This window comes from Saccoglossus kowalevskii, chromosome 21, assembly GCF_978046115.1.
Source record: "Saccoglossus kowalevskii chromosome 21, keSacKowa6.1, whole genome shotgun sequence".
Classification (NCBI taxonomy): Eukaryota; Metazoa; Hemichordata; class Enteropneusta; family Harrimaniidae; genus Saccoglossus; species Saccoglossus kowalevskii.
In genome coordinates this window covers 15,448,619-15,472,923 of record NC_140661.1, presented here as the reverse complement: position 1 = coordinate 15,472,923, position 24,305 = coordinate 15,448,619, and the positions used below count along the sequence as shown (strand labels likewise).

The window sequence follows — 24,305 nt, the reverse complement described above, 5'->3', positions numbered from 1 at the left end:
TTTGTCACGGAGCATTGTTAAGACCATAACTCATTTAATAATTCAAAGCTGTTTACATCTGTTTATTTTCAGTTTCCATAGGCGTTATATCGTTTTACCATCTCCAACCACCGCAATGTCTATTTCAGGTAATGGCACAATAGACGGTTGTAAAAATGCCTATTCGCAGCGGAATTCGTGACCCGTGATGAGAGGTCAAAATGGTTAGTATAGACTGTTGCGATACATACAAACATTGGGTCACGTGATCTCGTGTCACTGGATGGTACAATATACATGTACTTGTTTACACTGTATTGAATGACAATAATGTATGTGCAAAGACAACTCATCTGAGATGTGAATGGTTGGGTTTGTGGTAATATCCGGGAAAAAAATTCTGAAAATACAAAAATGAATGTTGTCGGATCTCCAAGAATCAGTATTAATCGTGAAACCTAGATATTATCGTATGGTCTATATACAAGCTTATAAAGTTTGAGTGAATATTTATGACGCGAAAGAAACCACGAACACATACACTGGTAGTTGATATTGGAGATCATTCCGCCAAGACATAATTTATTCACACAAATGGGACAATAAATCACACAAGTTATTTGTGTCTCTAGGCTTCATTAACAGTCAGTGGGGTTATTTGCATACGCGTACCGCTTTGATATTGACCCCGATGTTTTCGTGAAATTGGAATTTAGTGTCACGTTTCACTCCAGGACAAATTGCGTGAACCAGAGCAGAGCTAATGACCGATTTACTAGAGTGAGAAAGAACAATCCGTTAAAACATATGCACCCACAAAACTGTACCTGGCAAACACTAACACTATTACCGACGCTAAATTAAGCGTAATAAGATCTGTATCACCGCGATATGGGTATTTAATTTCAAATTTAATTGCAGTCTGGCTCTGTAAGTGACTTTGAAATGCGAGAACCATGTTCGCGAGAAACAAAGATTTTCTTTCTTCCAAATGATATATGAGTTTGGAATCTAACAATCGATGAGCGATGAACACCATATAGCGTGCGAATTAGGGAATGATGTCACTCAAGTTATTAATCGCACCGAAACATTTCAACCAGTTACGGATACCTGAAATTTTCCGGAGGACTTGATAGGTATTAGCATATGTTTAAAAATGTACAGTAATGACGTAATACACGCAATTGGAGTGTGCCGAACTCCAGCACTTCTGCGCATTGGTAAGAAGGTCGTCGTTGTAATAGCATATAATAATTATTCTAATGTGCGATTATGACGTCACGTGTACGTGGAATGGAGAGGAATCAACCACAAAGTCCGGATTATGATCGATTTCCAGACATCACGATTTATTACATACTCCGTATCTTATTAACTCATCCAGTAATCATTAATCAGTCAACGACGACGGTGTCTTAGGCATGGAACGCATAGGTTCGACACTTACCTTATTATCTACTACATCACGTCTCTAACTCACGTGGAATAGCTTTCAAATTGATTTCGATCTTATACTGGTTTGTGCCGTTTCATCACTTCTCGCTGACAGCACATCCATATGGAACAACCCAACACGATTACTAAGAGTGACCACACCTCTCTGTTGGTTTGAGTAATTTTAGTATGAAATACCTACTGTGACTGGCGCCCTCTTTTCGGCCGCAACAAGATAGACGTGATCTGATGTGTCGACTATTGATGGCGCTATTACCTATTATACTGGCAAGGGACAAACATGGTCATTTTAGTTCATCAGCCGTATTTGAAATTTAGATTTTACTATCGCAGACAATTGAACCATGTGGTTCCGTATTTGAAACACATGCTGGCAACGTTTAAGATGTTTAACTTTCCGATATTTCGATACCAGATCTTCAGCACGGGTCTCCTCGAAACTTACATTTGTTGTAGAACTAAAGTCTCTCGCTGACTGCTTTCAGAACACACGATAATTGCTGCGTGTATTCTACCCTGGCAGTGTCAATAGAAATGAATTGACATCGACAGTACACGCGCTCATTGTTACAACCATTCCATGACTGGGATTCCAAAACCATGACCATAATCTAAATATATATACATAATTATAAAACGCATTTAGTCAAGGTGAACACTTTAAAAATTTTGTATTCCTATCGCCGTATTGACTATACAATGCCACAACGGAAATGTTAGGGTACCCGACTCGTAATTGCAGGCGCCGATCAGTCGTTTATAAGTGTGTTTTGATGAGCGTCCCCCGAATGATCGAATAATAGAATGGAAACGCATCGGTCAGTTCTTTGCGGTAGTGAGTCCTCATTTCAATTCGTAGCAAGGCTCAAAGCACGAATTGAAACGAATGCAAGCCTGGACACTGAACCCATGATCATTAACTTAACGTGTGCGTTGCATCCGCTACACACTCAACACGCCAGAGATTAATGCCTTTTGAGGTCAGATTTATTGAAGACACCGTTAACATCATAATTATCAAGTTCTTCGCGTCTAATGTGTTTGGGTGTTTAGTGATTCGTCATTTAATATACATGTATTTCAGAAACATGTAGCCTGTCGACTGAGATAGCTCCGCTGTTAGCAATGCACATTACAATTAAAGAACAGAAGATATCATCACAATATGAACAAATCTGAGAGAGGTCTAGCTGAGGTACCTATATGTATAGTATCAAAGCAATCAGAATTGTGGTTTTTAACAAGAAGTCGAAAATATCACTTTTTACCAAAAATGACAAAAATATTCATCAAAATTAGAGAATTGAAGATATCATTACGAAATAAACAAATCTGAGAGAAGTCTACCCGAGGTACCTATATGTATAACATAAAAGCATTCAGACTTCCAGTTTTTAACAAGAAGTCGAAAATATCACTTTTTACCAAAAAAGGCAAAAATATTCATTCAAATTAAAGAATTGAAGGAAACGTCATGAAATGAACAAATCTTAGAGAGGTCTACCCAAGGTTCATCTACACCAAGTATCAAAGCATTCAGGCTTGTAGTTTTCAAGTCGAAAAAGTAGAAAAGTTGACGACGGACGCCGGACGAAGGACGACGGACGCCGACGGACAATCACTCTTATGATAAGCTCCGCTCGGCAAAGTCGACAGCGGAGCTAAATATCTAAAACTTAACGAACGATCACTGATCAAAATGTGGACGGTCTTCCCTTAACTCATCTTTGTCTGATTTCACGGTGTAGTTTGATTAATATACTGAGTAAATGTCTAATAGTTCTAAATTAATAGCACAATGTTAATCTTTAGACCTTCTTGTTCAACAATCGTTGTTAAGGGGTGGTTGTCGCGCAGCGCGTGTTCAAATTTCATGTAAACCAACAATGTATTTTACTCGCGTTGTGTACGTCGCTTTGAGTCCCATTCCGAACAGGACGCGGCGCGACGACCACCGTCCTTTAATATGAATTATAAATTCACAAAACTGTATTTTCAGTGGCCACCGCCAAATTCTTCTCATCGATGACGTCATCGCTCATGGCAATGCTCGCGCCATCGGTATCTTTCCAGTCTTTCTCCGTGGCATGCATCTCATCCACAAGTCGCATTTCCGACGCCATTTTGTCGTCGACGATGGCAGTGTTGATTACGTAACTTGCACCGTTCACGCCTCCTCTCATAGCGTCTCTGTAAAAAAGCGTATTTTATCTTGTTATTTTTAAGTATATTGCAAGCATCCTCACATTAAAGCGAGGAGTCGGCAAATGCGCATGCGGCAGGCAGCCATATCGTGTCATTGTTTACAAGCAAGCGTCTACCCATGAGCCATTGCGTTTTTAGCGTGCGTTGTTATTGTCGCTTAGGACTCAATTCCTGTGCGTGCCCAAGTGACCACTCTTCTGCTTCAATTAGTATAAAAAAAACATAGTAAAATTATAGATCACCTTGCCCATGATTCATGATGACGTTTACTTCATAATGGATACAAACCCAAATGAAATAACTATCAATTTATTAAAATGTTTTCTTTAGCTAAGAGCATATGTGCTTGTAGATAAGTTACAGGACTTTCAGCTTAGAACAGATGTATGGGCAAAATGTTTGAAGCGCGGTGGTCGTCGCGCAGCGCGTGTTCGAATTTAATGTAAATAAACAATGTATTTTACACGCGTTGTATACGTCACTATGAGTCCCATATCGATCAGGACGCGGCGCGACGACCACCGCCCTTTAACATCATACCCCATGATTAAGCATAGAACCCTTTATAAAGTAAATAACTGTATTACTCTCTAATAAACATTAAACACATGTATTGTGGGAATTAGATTTCGGGGGAAATGAAGCTCGAAGACGAAGACGGCGGCTATAAATAAAAACAAACAAAAATGGCTTGTTTCTCGGTTAATAGTATTAAATGTACATTATTAATCTCATGGTACCTTATAGAGTGTGACATGAATTGTACGAAAGGTTCAAAATAATGCAACAATGATATCTAAACAAATTTCAGCAGAAAAATGTTCTTACAATGTCGGTCTACTACACAAAAGAGCTAGACAGATTGTTGTGTTTATTACACCGATGAATATCTGACTCCACGAGGATAAAAAATGAATAAATACTAGCGTACGTATTAATACTTGTATAATAATAATTTATACTTTTAAGTAGTACATGTTCTATTTTAATCCTAAGGTCTCCTTTCGAATAATCTTAACATCAATCTTAAGTAACTTATAGAATGTAAGCTGAACTGTATTAAAGTTACTTAATAGCAATATATCTAAGCAAAATATTGGCGGGGAAAATATGATTGCATAGTAATTGATTAATAAATTGCCAGTATTGAAATAATGCCTGAAGATATACTAAAAGGAAGTTATACATCTAAATCAGGTAAACCTACTGGTCCAGATGATATTCCTAATGAATTTCTCAAACACGGTGGTCAAATTTTGGCTTGGTCTCTAACTTTACTTTTCAATTTAATCTTACGAGCAAGGAAAAACACGTGTGAAATGTTCTTGTAAACCCTCATTTTTGATGTTGAACGCTACTCGAAAGTAGAAATATTTTTCTTTTTTTTTTACATATGTGACAACTGCTTCATATTATGAATTTATATCTCGATATTTTTTTTAAAATGTAGGTCCAAGGTATAGTGAAAAAAAATATATAGTATCTTAAAAGATACAAGTACATGCATATACATGTATGTGTTATAAAAATTCATGCTTTTTGTTTCTTTAATAAAGAAATCTGTGGTCTATGTAAACCACTACTTAATTTCTATTTTTATTTATTAATAGTATTTTACTGTTTGCTTAAAAAAGAAAACAAAAATATTAGCAGTGAATGATTAAGAAAGTCCAATAACTGTTGACTAATACTAAAATGGATAACTATTTACAGATTTTCCCTCGAAATATTGTCACCGGAATATGCGCAAAAATATGCGCACATGTAAAAAAAAACACAAGTAGCATTCTACCTTCACTGTGTATCCATTCGATGATACAATGAACAACTTTCATGCGCATGAGCGCTGGCTATTTTTGTACATACATAAACAGTCAACAGACATGCGCATTCGGTGTTTTCCAAGGTGTCATCAAACGAGTACGCCAACAAGAACGACAGCAAATGTACTTACAGCAACCACTCCATGGCTATCAATACACCGATATTTTTGTACGGTATCCCAGCTGAGCTAGCAATGGTTGCTATGGAAACTAAACTTGTACTCGGTATCCCAGGTAAACACATGGAGAGGGCGGAGGCCATTATCCTAAACAAAAACGACAATAACGAAACTATTAAAGATGTGACATAGGTACTTTATTAAAACTCGCATTCAATGTCCGATTACATTGTTATAGGACAACTTCATGTTAATGAGATACTTATTAAGCTAACTTCTTTTCAATGTTACGTGAGCCCTTGTCAGGAATTCATCTTAGATTGTATTGCAGATATATATTATATTGTACAAAAACAAATTAAACAAACTCACCCTATGGTCACGATCTGTCCAGCATCTAGTGTAATCCCCTCCGTCTGGGCGAGCCAAACGCAGCTAATCGCGATGAAAACAGCCGAACCATCCTTCTTAAAATTTACGCTCAGGGGTACCACAAAATCGTAGATTTTTTCATGCATCCCGATTCGTTCACATGACTTGAACATTTCTGGCATTGCACCAATACTGTGAACGAGATTAGTGTGTCATTCAAGTTCTTGTTTTAATAGTTGGAAACATTCCATCTAAATATTTGTTTTTGTCAATTTCACTTATCGGTGAAGTGAGCCACACACGGCATAATTAAGACATGTTTTATTCGTATACCCATGGAGGTAATTATTACCTCCATGGTATACCAAAGACACGATTCTCCTCTCAAGTTTTCAGACGATGATGTTGTCGACCCAAATCAATCTAATGCACATATTTATTAGCAATCTGAAATATGTTCACACAAATCTTGGATTGCACCATTTTAATAGAAAAATAAAAATAATAATTATAACGCATCGAATAGACGTGAAGCGAATTTTTTTTATGGCGGACTGCTTTGAATGGAACAAAAAAAAGTTACTACTACTATCACCACACGAAAAATATTTCGTGAAAAACATAGATACACACAGCAAACAACCGTTTGGCCTTACACATGTTTTAAAATGATGATATTCAACTAAACGTTAAGAGCTATTAATTAATTTTCATGATGAAAGTTTTATGTTTTATGTAATGTAAATGTGTCTCTAATACCAATTTCGACTGAACTGACTGAATCATCATTATTTGATGATGCAATGTGTTTGAGCACGCTAATGTATAAACAACTTTGGTTGATAATAAATCTTCATATAATCATAACAAAGGTGTGATTTATGGTAAAGTAATGGCGTGTTGTGGCACCAAACGACATTAACGACAGTCAGTGAAAATATATGTCCTATAAATCAGGACAGACATTTTGTAAGAAATACCTGCTCCGAATCACCATGACGACAATCGAAGATCTGGCTGATTTCATAAGAATGACAAAAGGATTCTTTCTTGTCCATATGAAATAGACAAGTGGAATGGTGAAGAATGTATGTATGAGTAAACCGACTATGACCGTAGCAGAAAACAGTCCCAGTGATACCATTACATCAAGTAAATCATCAACTTTCAGCAACGCCCCGGCGATCAGACTAGTAGTTGCGATCGGGAGTGTCCTAAAAGTAACCAGACGTGTTAGGAAAAAAAATGTGCGTCATGTAGGCGTTGAGTAGTGATGTCCGTGAGTAATTCTTTGAAAGGTGGGTAAGATAATGAGTCTATCTCAGCTAATGACGAATGTGTGAACACACTGATGTAGCTATTCAAAGTAAAGAAAATCGACAGAATAAGTGAACCAATGCGTTGGTTGAGAGTGTTGTGCCACGTAGCCCACTACAATAATACGAGAGATTTACTGTTGGCTTCATAATGTCATACCATTCTTTACTACAGCCCCTCTACACATTGATCCCGATCAATTTATTGTGAAATAACTAAACTCGTTTTGGTACAGTGGCGACGGCACCAGGGGGCCCCCTCGAAAATCCAAGCTCAGAGGGTATAGATTTCAAAATGTTTAAGGTGGAGAATGCGCGGACCCTCAAAGTAAGCCCGCGTTTTCGACGCGAGAGACGGTGAACAGATCCCGACCCCAGGCAAAAATCCGTGCCGCTGCCTCTGTGGTATATACATGTACTACTTTCTCAACTGTTGTTTTTGGCTAAATGCCCACAGCGCCACCATGCGATGTGTTACTAACCACTTACCAAAGAACTACTGTTAATATCTTGAATATAATAATCTTCATGGCGTTAAAGAATTGTAACATGACAGTTGTATGTTCGGGTTCCACGCTCATAGCCAACCCGAAAGCCATTGAAAATATGAGAATACCTGAGCAATGAACAACATGTACTGGTAATTAATTGCGTTATTGGCGTTAGAACTTGAGGTTACTTTATATTGAATGAAATTACAATACGTGACCAATCGAGACCACCGTTAAATGATCAAGAATAATCGATAATATATATCACATTTCTCGGCCACAGTCAAATAGGACCAGACATGGTGGCCAAGACGCGCATGTTTGCACAAGTATCTTGTTTTGATCATTTTATCCTGTTTCTTATTTCCTGTAACGGTATATCGACCGTTTGTTACTGTGACCAAATTATATTTACTACAAGATCGGTCTTTGAATTCAAATGTTAAGTTATTTCTATTTAACTACTAACTTCCACGGCTGATTGATCGAGCCGTCATTGCCACAGGCAAGTGGGCGGTGAAAGACTGAAAAGAAGCTATATTTTCGGGAGTCTTTTTTTTGGGGGGGGGGGAAGAGTAATATTAAACTGTAAAAGGTTATTCTCGCAATGTTAAAACGCGCGACCTTTGTCAAGACATGCGTTCGAAAATGACGCGAAATATCTGGGGATCCGTCAGCAAAAATGAATTCTGACACATGAAATATGCCATGTTTAGGGTACGAGAAGGAAGACAGAATGTCTTTAACGGTCAGGTCGTTACAGACAATTTCAATTTATTTTCAAAAATAAAAGTTAAAAGATTTGTATAGTTTTATTTTATTTGTGCTTTTAAATTTGACATTGATTTCAATTGTGAAGTCAAGAAAACTATTCTAAAAAGGAAAATACGAAGGACAAATACGAAAAATGTATGATCATCCTCGGTTTCCGTAAACGTATGTTAATTAATATTTAATATCGATTAATCTCGATCATTATGTGATTGCCGCGACTGGTCATGGATTGTAGTTGTACACCAACGGCCATTTACTAGTACTCAAAACGCAAAAACGTTAATAGATAATCTAAACATAGTTCCAATTACAATGTTGATAATAATTTGACCACTATACTCTAAATCAACTCACCTAAATAGTTGGTTCCGCTACTGTATGATACAGATTTTGATAAAACTTCAATGTCGATTTCCGTCTTATTTGTGACGTTATTCGTCGATGTTGACTGCACCAAGTCATATTCTGTGTAAACCTAGAACATATATCTAAGTTATTTTTTTATAATAGCGATAAATAGATAAGAGAAGAAATATTCGATTAATTATATTCTTATCTAACACATTGAAGAAGGAAGAATAAATAAATAATAAAATAAACTTGATAGGATTAAATGAGATTAAGAATAGGAGATTTTGGTATCTTAGTAAATAGTGCAAGTTAGTTTGAACTCCTGGAGACCACTTGAGAACTCTATCCAGGAAAGCTCCCCTATTTTTCAATCGGCCTTCACTAATCATCCAAAACAGCGCCCTCAATCTGTAATCTATTATGACTCACTTATGACAAATGAGATAACAACATCATGTTACGAAGTCGAATGCAAATGTAAACAAAAGCGGACTATATTTTAAATATGCGCTCTCATTTGTTATATCTAACAATGAAGATATATGGTATGAGACTTCTGTTCCCGTCGCGTGAGGTCTCGTGAGGTCTCGTGAGGTCTCGAAGATCCGGGTTATAACGTATGAAGTGAAACTCAGATGAATGTCACTTACCCGTTGTACACATGCCTGTACAATATTGTTCGTGATTAAATTTCTGCAAATTAATATCGGTAAACATGTCAGAGTGGTAAACTATATTATTTCAGTTATCCTTCACAGTTTATTCACCTTGGCGGCGTGAGCTGATTATTTCCCATCATGCATGTGAGCGACACATGATTATTTGAACGATAATATACCGTAAAATCATTTATTCGCACTGGTGTTTAACTTAACTATTTCGATGCTATGAGCAATTTCACTGGATTCACGAACATGGTAGGAAAACAATGAGTTCTATTGTTATTTTACATCTTCATTTGAATGTTACTTATTGGTGAAAATAGCGAAATTAAATACCAACGAATAATTGATGCGTTTACAGTATTGTAAGCGTGCTTGCTTTATTTAAAATGTGCTCATAACGTGTTTAACATTAATGATATTTTTGAAAAAGATTTACCATAGTCATACATGGTCATATACAAAATAGAAAAAAATGGTAACAAATTTTCAAGAAAAATATTTTTTCTTCATCGTTTTACTATAAATATACTGAGTCAATACCCGGGACAGAATCCCTTCAATATTAAACTTTTTTTCAAAACTCAACATAATGAAACAATGTGCCGGTAATCACATTTGAATTAATAATAAAAATATGATAATACTAATAGCATGTGCGGTAGAACCTGTGTGAAATATGGACTACATTTACCGGAATAAATCAGCAAAAACATCCTGGGTCTCGTAGTACTGAATACTACTAGACTGTGTCTCGTCTGAAGAAGCTTCGCTGAATGAGTTGCCGGGTTTGATGCTCAGAGCTAGGACTAATCCCAGCACGACAGCCAGTATTATTATAAGCACCATGTATGCGAATGATAAAGCGCTCATTTTTGTGTTGGTTTTCAAATCGAGTGATGCCACGGCTGTCAATAAAACAAATTAATAATTACTTAATCTTCCGAGCTTTAAGACATAAAATTAATTAATTTGTGACGACTATTGTCTAATAGTACCAGAATCGGACATGCGTTTATTGAAATTCACTGCGCGAACTAGTACATCGGCCCTGTTAAAATTACGCCCTCAAGCGACGAAGAGATTCTGAGGTCAAAATGCCGCAGATTGTCTAGCAAGAGGCAACTTTGTTTACTGGAGTAGCCGTACGCTATTCAGAATGAACGGACGAGTAGAGACGAAAACAATATTGAATGCCATCGGCTTTCATTGTTACCACGAAGTATTTCTTCGCTAGGCTGATGGGAGAGGTGTATTGATCCTTTAAACAAGCCTATTGCATCTCCATCTCGGAACTGTTTACGGAGAGGTCGGACGAATAATGTCACTGATTCTTTTAAAAGATTTGAGAATGTAGCGGTAGATTTTAAAAATATCTTTGAGAGAAGTGAGGAAATCGGAAGAATAACAGAAGGCGGACTGACATGTATTGTGTATAAGGCAAGGAAAGCAAGATAGAGGTAATACGCCACGTGATAAAGACAAATCATGTAATGAATTCGTGCAGTTAGAATAGAAGAAAGATCGCGAGGTGGCGATAGATGGAGACATTGAGTAAGAAGAGACCTACCTGAACACAGAATCTGGATATATTTACTAGTGAGAAGAAACTGGATTTAGGCGAAAACGGAGATAACATAAAGATATGTATAATCACTGACTGTGTGCATAATAGTATATGACATGTCGTCACTTACCAGTAATTATGGACGAGACTATGATCGGTAACACGGCACACAGCAACGCACGCATAAACAGCTCCCCTGGTAAATTTATCCACATGATGACTTCATCTGATGGGTTTGCCGGCTTGAAGCAGAATATTTAGTTTAGTAAACAATCAATGAAACCTCGTTATCTCTTTGAAGATGGTAACATATCACTGTAGCGAACATTTGCTTGGTGTATTGAGAGTGTTTTGTGATTGGAAATGCCACGGTAACATGCCTTATAGAGCAATGATAAGCTTCATTATTTGTGTAATAGTATCTCATCTCAGTAAACTAGCAAATGTGTGCTGCTTTAACAAATTATTTCGTGTTGTATTTACCTTGATCGCTATAGCGAGTACAAACCCAACGATTACTCCAATTAATGTCAACAGCAAAAGTGCGTTGTCTCTAAGCCAACCAATCATACAGTCTTTTGAAAATTTACAGCGGCCCATATTGCATCTACCTGCTTAAAACAAATATGACATGTTTTCATACTACTCAAGATTTGTATTCTACTGAGACATTTTGTCAAGACTGTAATTATTCCAATGTAAAGCTGCTTAGCTGTCAAGCAGCGCGCGCGTGTTCGGATTCCGCGTAAACAAAACAATGAAATCACGTCGCATGGGACCCCTTACAGGACAAGACACAGCGCGACGAATGATAACACGTTATTTACCACAAACTTAGTTGTTTATAACAATATAAGTATATATACAAGGTATCACTTACAATGTCGGCACACTAATAATCTTTGTATAATTATATGGTTAATAACGTCACTTTTGTAAATTTCACTCCGTTTCACTGTTAGCTCAATGAATGCAAGAACATACTGAACGACACAGAAATACTCTGTATGTTCAGTTTAACATAGGTTTTAAAAAAACACCTTGACTAGCAGGAGACCTGTTCACCTATAATTGTTGTTTAGAAAGTCGTACTGAAGTCACGGTCGGCTTGTCTGACAACGGCGTCAATATATTATATGTAGAATTCTTTATTATATAATCTCATTTTGGCAAATATTGAAATTGTAGGTTTTTTTCTCTTCCAGAAATAAAAATTAATTCAACTATATTACCAGTTAACCCACTGCGTGTCGTCACAATGATGGTAAGACGCGTATGTGCGTGTGTGGGTGGGTTTGGGGGTAAGGGTGGGTCCCCCACAATTGATGAAACATGTACTTTACCCTCAGGCCTTATAGAATGCCACAACGACGAAAGAACAACGGCGCCATTTTTTTAAAACAGAAAGCCCATACCTTAGCGAGGGGGGGGGGACCAGCGGTACCGCTATTTGCCAATCATCCGTACGGACTCAAACTCGCTTCTAAGTTTCAAAGTATATAGCAAAATTACGACCTTCGTCACGTGAACATTAATTAGTATACACTTTATCATCAACGTTTTAGGCTGAAGATGTAGGCCAAAGTTCATATGAATAACCTCGTTTTTCAACTATTTTGTTTTATTCGCGGGTTATTATAACATTGCGGAATAAGATGTACATGCTATCTTTGATTATTATGGCTGGGCGATACAATTGTGTAATCCTACATAGATAGCGGTGGCTGACCATAAGGTCAACTATGTATATGAAACATACATACCCGGGAGGAAGCGTCGACCTAGTCGAAACTTCAACACAGACGGCACTCTCGGTGAATTACGAGCTAAATAACGCAGTTAATTGGTGTCATGGTAACGTTAAGATAAATGACCGACGACGAGTGTAAGATTATCATTCGTGAACAGCTGACAGGAACGACTCGAAGCGGGCCGTTTATCAGCTGACCGCCACAACATTTCGAACTATCTGGTATATTCGCTTCCGAGCCGTATTGACGCCAATTAAGGCGAGACGTGCATACTATGATTACTTGTATATGTTTTGGAAAAATCTGGAATATGTCGAAAATGCGACCTTAAAGGGCGGTAGTCGTCGCGCCACACATGCGCAAGATATATGGGTCTCATATAAACAAAGATGGCGACTTTGACTGTTACGCAGATCAACGAGTACAAACTGAGACGTTACCAAGCTTTAATTAGGAATTTTCAGGTTATTGGAAGGTATCGAAGAAGTCACCAGCGGTAATTAGTGCACGTCGCGCCCAGATCAAACCTCATACTTGTAATTTATATAAGAAGAGGGCATTGGATTGAGGGTAAACTCAATGTTTATCAACACAAATGTCGCTACACATGCGCAGCGCGACGACTGCCGCCCTTTAATGTAATTGTAATTGTAGTGTGTTATTTGATATTTCATGCAGAATAGCGCAGAAAGTTGTATTTTTTTGATCAAGAAATAAGTTTACACTATGCATTTTTGAATTATTGGTACGTACAGTTAAATGCATGCGCATGCGTGAAACAATTTTGTTCCCCATGTAACAAGGAATTTTAATTTCATTACCATGTGCAGTAAATACAAATTCTAAATATGAGCATGAAATATAGTTTTAGTTCTGATGTGCCAGTCTTCTGAGTTACATTTCACACTATCTCACTGGCGCGTATTCGAAATTCATGTAAACAAACAGTGTATTTTACACGCGTTGTGTACGTCGCTATGAGTCCTATATCGAACAGGACGCGGCGTGACGTCCACCGCCATTTAAATTTCTTTTAATGCACCTGCCGGCATATTCCGTTATAGAAAAATGTTATGCTTGCTTTCAGCAGAATTAATCTTATTAAACACGTTCAATTTACTTAATTAATATGGTTGCCGTAAGTTTTAAAATAAAATAAAATAAAATAAAATAAAATAAAATAAAATAAAATAAAATAAAATAAAATAAAATAAAATAAAATAAAATAAAATAAAATAAAATAAAATAAAATACTGCCAAAATCAAAATAAACATGGTTGTCTTGGTAAATTCAAGTTACCCTCATAAAAGTAGCTAACACCAGTCACAAGATGCCCCACTAAACATTTCATGTTCAGCATTACAGTGCCATAAACAAACAATCAAGTCATTAACTCCGACACCTAAGATCAGTTTACAAAGCCCCAAAATGCTCATTAACTGATTTTAAACCAAATAACACGAATTATACACACACATCTAACGTGATATGTTCACGGATATGTTCCAGGTGGGAATATCGCATAAACAGGGAGTTACTCCAAAAACAGAGCAAAATGTAAAAGTATTTGTTTTTCTGTCTGACCTCGTTCATGGTGTTCAAACAAAAACAATTTTCTCATTTTAATAGTGTCAGAAAACTAATTTCAGTCGTCAAATTCATCCAAATTATAGATTTTGTATTAAAATACATACTTAGAACTGCGAATGAATATATGTACTCTACACTATGTGTGTTATAAATCGTAGACGTTTATGCTGAACGGTTAATGAAAGGCGATTATAAAGTGGCTTAGCCACTCGCCCTCTTGGAATTTGTTCACAGTTAACTAGGGCATACCCATGATGCTCTGCTTCATGTTATAGTTTGCTATTTTGTCTATTATAAACGCCATAGTATATAAAACATGTGAACATATTCCGCCACTACTGTATGTGTGCAAAACGGTGTCGGTTAGTTCGGGAAGTTATTTTGGCGTTGCGTGCAGCATGGAGCTCCGTGTGATTAGCTAGTTGACTTGGCAGTGAATAACTTGGTTCTTTGTTCATGGTATGATAATTCTAGACGAGGTCTTTAATTATTATCACGTGACAAGCCAGATTACAATTGACATGTCGATTTACTCATGCGTGACCCGACCATAAAACAATTAAATAATGTAAACACAAAAATCGTAAATAATGTTGACTTCAATTATTTCGGTCATTTTGTCGGGAAGGTCTAAAACCGCTTTTCCTCGAGAAGCTACGCTACATTAATTGAGCATGTTAAATTTACAAAAAAGGTCGACAAATCGAATCCAACAAATGTTCACAACTGTTAACAGCCAAGAAGCTAGAAAATACGTGGGTATATGCATTGTGAAGTCCCACACGATTGGTTGACAATGTATTTTCTCGAAATAGTATATAGTTTCAATCCGGGGATACATGATCAACTTCGTCAGCCCACGAGACTTATATCTTATATTCCTTTTCATCCCGGACTTTAGCGCCTCGAATTTTGTCCTTCTGTTTAAGAACTCTCTCACGCACAACATAAATAACTTGTAAACACGATTTATCGCTTTATTATTCAAGTGCCGAAATATTTCTACAACATAGGCGAACTTGACAAAATATTATGAACGTCGCCACAAGAAACTAAATACGCGAAATCAAAACTTACCGTGACTAGTACATTCGCTGCCAAGAACTTGAAAAAGTTGTAATATAATGTCGACGTCCCGCAGAGTCTTTTGTCTGGCCGATTCTTATCGACAAGCTAGGGGGTGTTTCAAACAACTTGGACGAAATGGACGTTTGTTGACACGAACTTTGCCCTGGAATACATATCTGCTTTCAGCTAATTTACAGCTTAAATTGTTCTTGGGTCAATAAAACAACAGTTAAATGACAGTTCTTATTATCTGAGATGAATTATCCCTGTATTTGTTACGAGCATAAAGGGGCCTCAACAATGTTTATTCACTGAGTGCTGACTAAGTAAACCCCAAGCTGCAAACTTTATCATACCATAATTCAAAGTTAGACAAACATTCTGTCAGTGAAAAGCACTAATTAACTAAATACAATGATGACATCAGAATAAAGTTTTAAGTAAAAACACAGGATTTTATGTTTCTGCAATGAATTGTGGGTAACGCGGAGGACTGATGGTGGCATTCCAAGCATCATAAACAGTTGATGTTTTCAATCTTTCGATTGGCAACCTTCACACTGGCCCAGATCTTATGGCGAGTCACGCACCTGTTCCCGTCGACTGTTAGGCGGTCGACGTGTAGCCTTGACTTGACAAATTGACTTATGGTCAGAATACTGGTTCGCATCATATCGGCGGTGGTTCTGATTACGGGGGCCCGGGCACCGTTCTCTGACAGCGTAAGAACAACACGTTCTTGTTGACAGGTAACCTCAAACGAACGAGTTAGTTCCACGGAGCTTTATTAGATGGAATTGTTTCGGATGTGTTTGTTGTAAAAAAAAAAATTTCGCACGTTAAAGGTAATTGAACCCCGATATTGCTGATGTTCAATGCTTAGTGTAAATGTGTTACTGTGATTGTGAGTTAAAGCCTTAAAACTACAACTAAATGTTTCGCAAAAATGTGTTGATTGTTTATTACCCCAAGTGTCATTGAAAGCAAATAAAAAGTAAGAGCAATTCCGCAAATGTTATATTCTATACACAATAGTGGTACAAACGTCGCATACAACAAATGTTTATCATGAAGGTGGGGGGGGGGGTATAATATTTGTTTACATTGCGCCTTTTAAAGTACAATTTGATTTTATTGAAATACGATTAACTTTAAATAATATGACTGGCACCCCTATATTATTCGTCTCACTTTATTTACGAAGGGTAATTTTCATTCTAGCATTATTATTATTTTGATCAGAGTACGGCGTTTTTTACATTTAAAGTACTTCTACTAAACGCATATTTTGAAAAATTGCTGTCACTATCGACACATCATCGTTTCGAAGAAAAAAGTACTTTTACTAGACACATATTTTGGCAACTTGAAGTGCTTTATCGAGAGACATTTTTTCATAATATGCTTTCACATAGTAACATAATATTAAAAATGCTTTTACTAGACACATACATTAAAAGTGCTTTCATTTGGCGCATATTTTGAAAAAGTGCTTTCACTAGACACACATTTAAAAAAAGGTGCTTTCCCTGGACACATATTTTAAAAAGAGTTCATTATCACAACACTTTGATACATTCTTTCACTAGACACATATTTTGTGTTCTGTATGCTTGATGTGAGAATGTGAAAATCGCTATGACATCAAACACAGCATTTAAAGCGAGAGGGTCGTCACCCGCGCACGCGCAGGAATTGAGTCCCAAACGGTGATAACAACTCACGCTAAGAGCGCAGGGTAGACGCTTGTTTGTAAACAATGACACGTTATGGCCACCTGACGCATGCGTAGGTGACGACTCCCCCGCTTTAATGAGTTTATGTTTCTAGTTTCAAACACATTTTGTAGCTTGTGCTTGACACTGAGACATTTATGAACGTTATCTAGGAAAAACTGTAATACAATGCCAAATATTTAAAATTTAACAAAGTCGTTCCAACCAACAAATAACCTAGACATAACTAAGCGAATACTCACATTATAAAATATTTGACAAAAAAACGAAATGTATATAGATGTTTTTAATCAATTACAAACATCGTTCTTTACTTTACTTTTCACCATGCTTTTCACAAAAAAAACATATATTGAATACTAACAGTACCGTAAGCAAAAACGACCAAGTGACAAACAGCAAACGAGTATCGTCTAACTTGTGTTCAAGTTTTTAGTACAAGTCTAAAGCTCTGTTTTTGTATAATTAATTCCAAAATGTGTGTAACTGACAACTAAATTGGCATAGCTATGTAATGTATGCAGTTCGATTGACAATGGCGAGTATTTAGTAGAATTATATAGGTGATGTAACGTCGCATATCAGTTAATAAAAGTTCCACGAGTCAGACGAAATTTGGCAACAGAACTGAGTCGGTATGGAATCGATTTGTTACTCAGTTTCGTGACAATAAAAATTAATGTTAAGTAATTTCTGTCAAAACACGCGACAGTGTTTTTCTCTGGTATTACACCAAATTAATGATATGCCAGTTTAGATGCGTAATTTGATTTGTTTTCCAGAAGTTGCCACATGACTTCGGTACACCGTACACCCTCTTTCAACTATCTTCAAATTAGTTGCTTTTCAAGACAAGCAGTCTCTCGGCTGAGATAGCTCCGCTGTTTGCAATGCACATTTCAATTATAGAACAGAAGATATCATTAGAAAATGAACAATATGCATAGTATCAATGCAATGGGACTTGCTGTTTTCAACAAAAATTCAAAAATATTATTTTTCACCATAAATGATTGTGGTTTTTAACAAGAAGAAAATATCACTTTTTACCAAAAATGACAAAAATATTCACCAAAATTACTGTAGATAATTAAGATATCATTACAAAATGAACAAATCTGAGAGAGGTCCACATGTAGTACCTATATATGTAATAATATCAAAGCAATTGGACTTGTCGTTTTTAACAAGAAGTCGAAAATATCACTTTTTACCAAAAATGACAAAAATATTCACCAAAATTGGAGAATTAAAGATATAATTACAAAATGAACAAATCAGAGAGAGGTCCACATGTAGTATCTATATATGTAATATCAAAGCAATTGGACTTGCGGTTTTTAACAAGAAGTCGAAAATATCACTTTTTACCAAAAATGACAAAAATATTCACCAAAATTAGAGAATTGACGATATCATTACAAAATGAACAAATTTGAGAGTGGTCCACATGTAGTACCTATATATGTAATATCAAAGCAATTGGACTTGCGGTTTTTAACAAGAAGTAGAAAATATCACTTTTTACCAAAAATGACAAAAACATTCACCAAAATTAGAGAACTAAAGATATCATTGCAAAATGAACAAATCTGAGAGAGATCCACATGTAGTGCCTATATATGTAATATCAAAGCAATTGGACTTACGGTTTTTAACAAGAAGTCGAAAATATCACTTTTTACCAAAAATGACAAAAATACTCACCAAAATTAGAGAATTGTAGATATGATCATGAAATGAACAAATCTGAGAGAGGTCTACCCAAGGTACATATACACCAAGTATCAAAGCATTCAGGCTTGTAGTTTTCAAGAAGAAATCGAAAAAGTAAAACATTGACACGGACGACGGACGCCGGACGACGGACGGACGACGGACGACGGACGACGACGGACAATCACTCATATGATAAGCTCCGCTCGACAAAGTCGACAGCGGAGCTAAAAAAAAGTAAGATGATGTTATCAGGTGCTTAATTTAAAATGGTAAAGAGCCACCCCTCTCCGAAAGATACCTATGTCGAATACGAAGCGGCGCGCCGACTGTGATCTATTACAGTAACTATATGAATTGTAATTTCACAAAGTTGTATTTTCTGTGGCCACTGCCAAGTTTTTTGCGTCGTCCATTTCATTAGCTTTTCGGCGTTTCTGTATCACTGTTTCGACTAGTCGCATTTCGGGTGCCATTTTGGCGTCAACGATGGCTGTGTTGATTACATGACTTGCACCATTCACGCCGCTTCTAATGGCGTCTCTGAAAAAGAGAGGATTATATATTCAGTTTATCATTCATGACGTCATATCAGTCTTGGTCATGTGACCCTTTGATTTAAAATACCACAGTAGTCGCTCGGTGAGCGTTCGAATTTTGATGAACAATTTATTTTGGGGAAAATGAAAGACAAGATCGAATTACACTTCCCTACTAACTGAGACTTGATTTTCGTTACAATTCATGTTTTCACGTGTATCGTTTTTTTGTAGGATGGGCTTTGGAGGATGTTTTACTGGAGATGCGAATGGTTTTACATTATTTTGTTAAAAGTACTTACAGCAACCACTCCATGGCTATCAATACACCGATATTGTTGTACGGTATCCCAGCTGAGCTAGCAATGGTTGCTATGGCAACTAAACTTGTACTCGGTATCCCCGGTAAACATAAGGAGAGGGCGGCGGTCATTATCCTGAGAACAAAAACACCGGATGAATTTTACTGATGAATTACATGGTTCGTGTCCATCCATGTAGCATTACAAACTCAACAAAATAACTATATTGTAGGTATGTTATGATAATTAGTATATAACATACAAACAAACTTACGCAATGGTCACAATCTGTCCCGCATCTAGTGTAATCCCCTCCGTCTGGGCGAGCCAAATGCAGCTACACGTGATGAAAACAGTGGAACCGTCCTTTTTGAAATTGATAGCGAGGGGCACCACGAAGTCATATATTTTTTCATGCATGCCGATACGTTCACAGGACTTGAATATTTCAGGCATTGCGCCTATACTGTAGAGGAGATAAAGTATACTGTGCTAAACGGCAGTCATATTGGACGATTGTTATGAGTTGGAACCAGGGGCGGGAAAACTGAATCGTTGTAGATAATAGCAAACCCCAAAATAGTTTCGTAGAAGATCCGGTTTAATTATCTTGACTTTTCAAAAAAGGAAATTTTTGGTCTACAAAGTGTCCAGCGGTTGAAACACATGCGATGAAAGACGATCTAATTTGGTGGCGGGCATCTTTAATTAGGTCAAAACAAAGTAAGGACCACAAAACAAAGTAAAGATTTTTGGGAATTAATTGAGCTACGTCTAGATGACATCTGTCGTATCTCAATTAATGTGACGGGTTAGTAATATTTAACCAATATTCAGCAGTGTTTCGTGAGGGAACCACTTACAATACGGCTTTCGCAACCTAATGCGATCAATGCTTGAATTCAGCGCGATCAATGCGCAATCCAATGCGGTCAATGCGCGACCCCAATGCGATCAATGCGCGACCCTAATGCGATCAATGCGCGACCCCAATACGATCAATGGGCTCAATGCGCGATCCCAATACGGTCAATGCGCGACCCCAATGCGATCAATGTGCGATCCAACGCAATCAGTGCGCGACCCAAATGCGATCAATGCACGACCCCAATGCGATCAATGCGCGGCCCAAATGCGATCAATGCGCGACACTAACGCGATCAATGCGGTCAATGCGCGACCCCAATGCGATCAGTGCGCGACCCCAATGCGATCAATGTGCGATCCAACGCAACCAGTGCGCGACCCAAATGTGATCAATGCGGGGCCCCAATGCGATCAATGCGCGACCCCAATGCGGTCAATGTGCAATTCAACAAAATCAGAGCGCGACCCCAATGCGATCAATGCGCGATCTCAATGCGATTAATGCGCGACTCCAATGCGGTCAATGTTCTACCCCAATGCAAAAAATGCGCGACCCCAATGCGATCAATGCGCGACCCTAATGCGATCAATGTGTGATCCAACGCAATCAGGGCGCGCCCCAAATGCGATCAATGCGCGACCTCAATACGACCAATGCGCGACCCAACGCAACCAGAGCGCGACACTAACGCGATCAGTGCGCGACTCCAATGCGGTCAATGCGCGACCCCAATGCGATCAATGCGCGACCCCAATGCGATCAATGTGCAATCCAACAAAATCAGAGCGCGACCCCAATGCAATCAATGCGCGATCCCAATGCGATTAATGCGCGACTCCAATGCAAACAATGCGCGACCCCAATGCGGTCAATGCGCGACGCCAACGCGATCAATGCGCGATCCCAATGCGGTCAATGCGCGATTCCAATGCGATCAATGCGCGACCATAATGCGATCAAAGTGCGATCCAACGCAATCAGGGCGCGCCCCGAATTCGATCAATGCGCGACCTCAATGCGCGACCCAACGCAACCAGAGCGCGACACTAACGCGATCAGTGCGCGACCCCAATGCGGTCAATGCGCGACCCCAATGCGGTCAATGCGCGACCCCAATGCGATCAATGCGCGACCCCAATGCGATCAATGTGCAATCCAAGAAAATCAGAGCGCGACCCCAATGCGACCAATGCGCGATCCCAATGCGATTAATGCGCGACTCCAATGCACAAAATGCGCGACCCCAACGCGGTTAATGCGCGACGCCAACGCGATCAATGCGCGATCCCAATGCTGTTAATGCGCGATTCCAATGCGATCAATGCGCGACCCTAATGCGATCAAAGTGCGATCCAACGCAATCAGGGCGCGCCCCGAATTCGATCAATGCGCGACCTCAATACGATCAATGCGCGACCCAACGCAACCAGAGCGCGACACTAACGCGATCAGTGCGCGACCCCAATGCGGTCAATGCGCGACCCCAATGCGATTAATGTGATCCAACGCAATTAGTGCGCGATCTAAATGCGATCAATGCGCGACCCAACGCAATCAGGGCGCGACCCCAATGCGATCAATGCGCGACCCCAATACGGCCAATTTGCGATCAAAATGCGATCAATGTGCGACCCCAATGCGATCACTGTGCGACCCCAATGCGATCAATGCGCGAGCCCAATGCCATCAATGCGTGACCCCAATACGATCAAAGTGCGACCCAACGCAATCAGGGCGCGACCCAAATGCGATCAAAGTGAAATGTAATGCGATTAATGCACGACCCCAATACGGCCAATTTGCGACCACAGTGCGATCAATGCGCGTCTCTAATGAGGTAAATGCACGACACCAGCGTATTCAACGCGAACCGCGAAGGCGAAAATAATGGCAGGGTTCACTGTACTGGAGTGGTAATGTGCCATCATATACAACGGAGGCGATGCTCAAAATATCGATATTTGTACACACAACGACTACATGCAAGTACCGGGGCGATTATCTATCATTTATTTAGGCGGGTAAATAAATGAAATAAGAATGTGAATTACCACCAATCGCTACACTACAGGAAACAATGCTGAGATAATGTAATAGCTATAACCAACCGAATGCCTCGAGTATATCAACCGAACTTGGAGTGAATTGTGCACATTTGTATTGTATATCCGGCTTTGGCGGGTGTTATTGCTTTATTATACATAACAATTTATTCAATAATCTTATGCTTTATATAAAACTTTGTTTATGCAATATAAATATGTATTTGTTATCGAAATGAAACATTATTATTGAAAATATTGGTCGTTTACATAACAGATGACGACACAAGATCAAAATGAAATACCTGCTCCGGATCACGACGACGACAATCGAGGACCTTGCTGATTTGAAAAGTATCACGTAAGGATTTCTTCTCGTCCATATGAAATAAACCAGCGGAATGGTACAAAATGTATGAATGAATAAACCGGCTATGACCGTAGCAGAGAAAACTCCCAGCGATACCATCACACCAAGTAAATCGTCAATTTTCAACAAGGCCCCGGCGATCAGACTAGTAGTTGCGATTGGGAGTGTCCTGAAAGTAGCAAGATATTTGAGTTAACAATTATATATATGTAGGTGTTGTTCTATGATGTTCGCCAGTTATTCTCGAAAAGGCACTTGTTAGCTGTTAATTACGCAGACAATTCGCAGTCAGTGTAGAAAACAAAACACGCAATTAAGCCATCTAAGACAAGGAAACATACTAACTGATTAGAATCTTTGCATTCGTGAATTTGCTCAACATACTTCGAACTAACCACGCCCTAGTAGAATAAACCTTTCCGTACACATAGACGCATTACTATCCTCTTGGCAATATGCGAAACGTCCATCCACATTCACACAATCATGTTCCCCAAAACACTCAATTCATATATGTATTTACTTCACAAATTCTTTTATATAATCACAAAAAACACAGATTTTCAGACAGTATGATGTAAACTTCCCACATCATTGTAAAATTTACATTATGTACAGGTAAAAACACCATGTATGCAACACAAATACTACGGTGAATATTCGTATGATACAAGTCAATAACAAGACCCCTCCTAAATTGTATAACATACGTGATCCGAATATGGTCTATATATTTAAAACTTCTTTTTTATATGACAGCCATCGCAGATTATTTTTTACACGAACACACAGCATGAAACAGCGCGACCATGCGATATGTTACTAACCACTTACCAAAGAACCACTGTTAATATCTTGAATATAATAGTCTTCATGGCGTTAAAGAATTGTAACATGACGTTTGTATGTTCGGGTTCCACGCTCATAGCCATCCCGAAAGCCATTGAAAATATCAAAATACCTTATAAATAACAACAATGCATTCGGGTTAATATGTCAACAATGTCCGTTCATTTTCATTGCAATAGATTTTAATTCTCTACGAGTCTCAACAACAACACATTGTCGATAGCAATATATGTTCTCTCCAGTTTCGCCAAGTGGCCAACATATTACTAGCATGTTTTAGACATAAACTCGGAAAAACATGTACAATATGATTATGTTTCCAATCGGCTGTCAACACATACACTGAATATCTCGAA

The 24,305-nt window shown here is 38.2% G+C and overlaps 2 protein-coding genes across 2 annotated transcripts; both read right to left on the bottom strand.

The window, feature by feature from the left end:
• Nucleotides 1–2,406: 2,406 nt before the first annotated feature.
• LOC100371542 (excitatory amino acid transporter 2-like) lies at nucleotides 2,407–11,722 on the bottom strand. The gene is made up of 10 exons (XM_006824889.3): nucleotides 11,601–11,722; nucleotides 11,248–11,359; nucleotides 10,245–10,458; nucleotides 9,539–9,581; nucleotides 8,892–9,012; nucleotides 7,762–7,888; nucleotides 6,937–7,170; nucleotides 5,957–6,148; nucleotides 5,597–5,731; nucleotides 2,407–3,627 (listed from the first exon to the last, which is right to left on the bottom strand). Exons 1-10 carry the CDS (start codon nucleotides 11,715–11,717, stop codon nucleotides 3,417–3,419), a joined length of 1,506 nt encoding a protein of 501 aa, XP_006824952.1. The 5' UTR covers nucleotides 11,718–11,722; the 3' UTR covers nucleotides 2,407–3,416.
• Nucleotides 11,723–19,344: 7,622 nt separating this feature from the next.
• Nucleotides 19,345–23,124, bottom strand: LOC102804768 (excitatory amino acid transporter 2-like). The gene is made up of 4 exons (XM_078005744.2): nucleotides 23,036–23,124; nucleotides 20,095–20,286; nucleotides 19,821–19,955; nucleotides 19,345–19,522 (listed from the first exon to the last, which is right to left on the bottom strand). The coding sequence occupies exons 2-4, from the start codon at nucleotides 20,274–20,276 to the stop codon at nucleotides 19,345–19,347; spliced, it is 495 nt and encodes a 164-aa protein (XP_077861870.2). The 5' UTR covers nucleotides 20,277–20,286; nucleotides 23,036–23,124.
• Nucleotides 23,125–24,305: the final 1,181 nt, after the last annotated feature.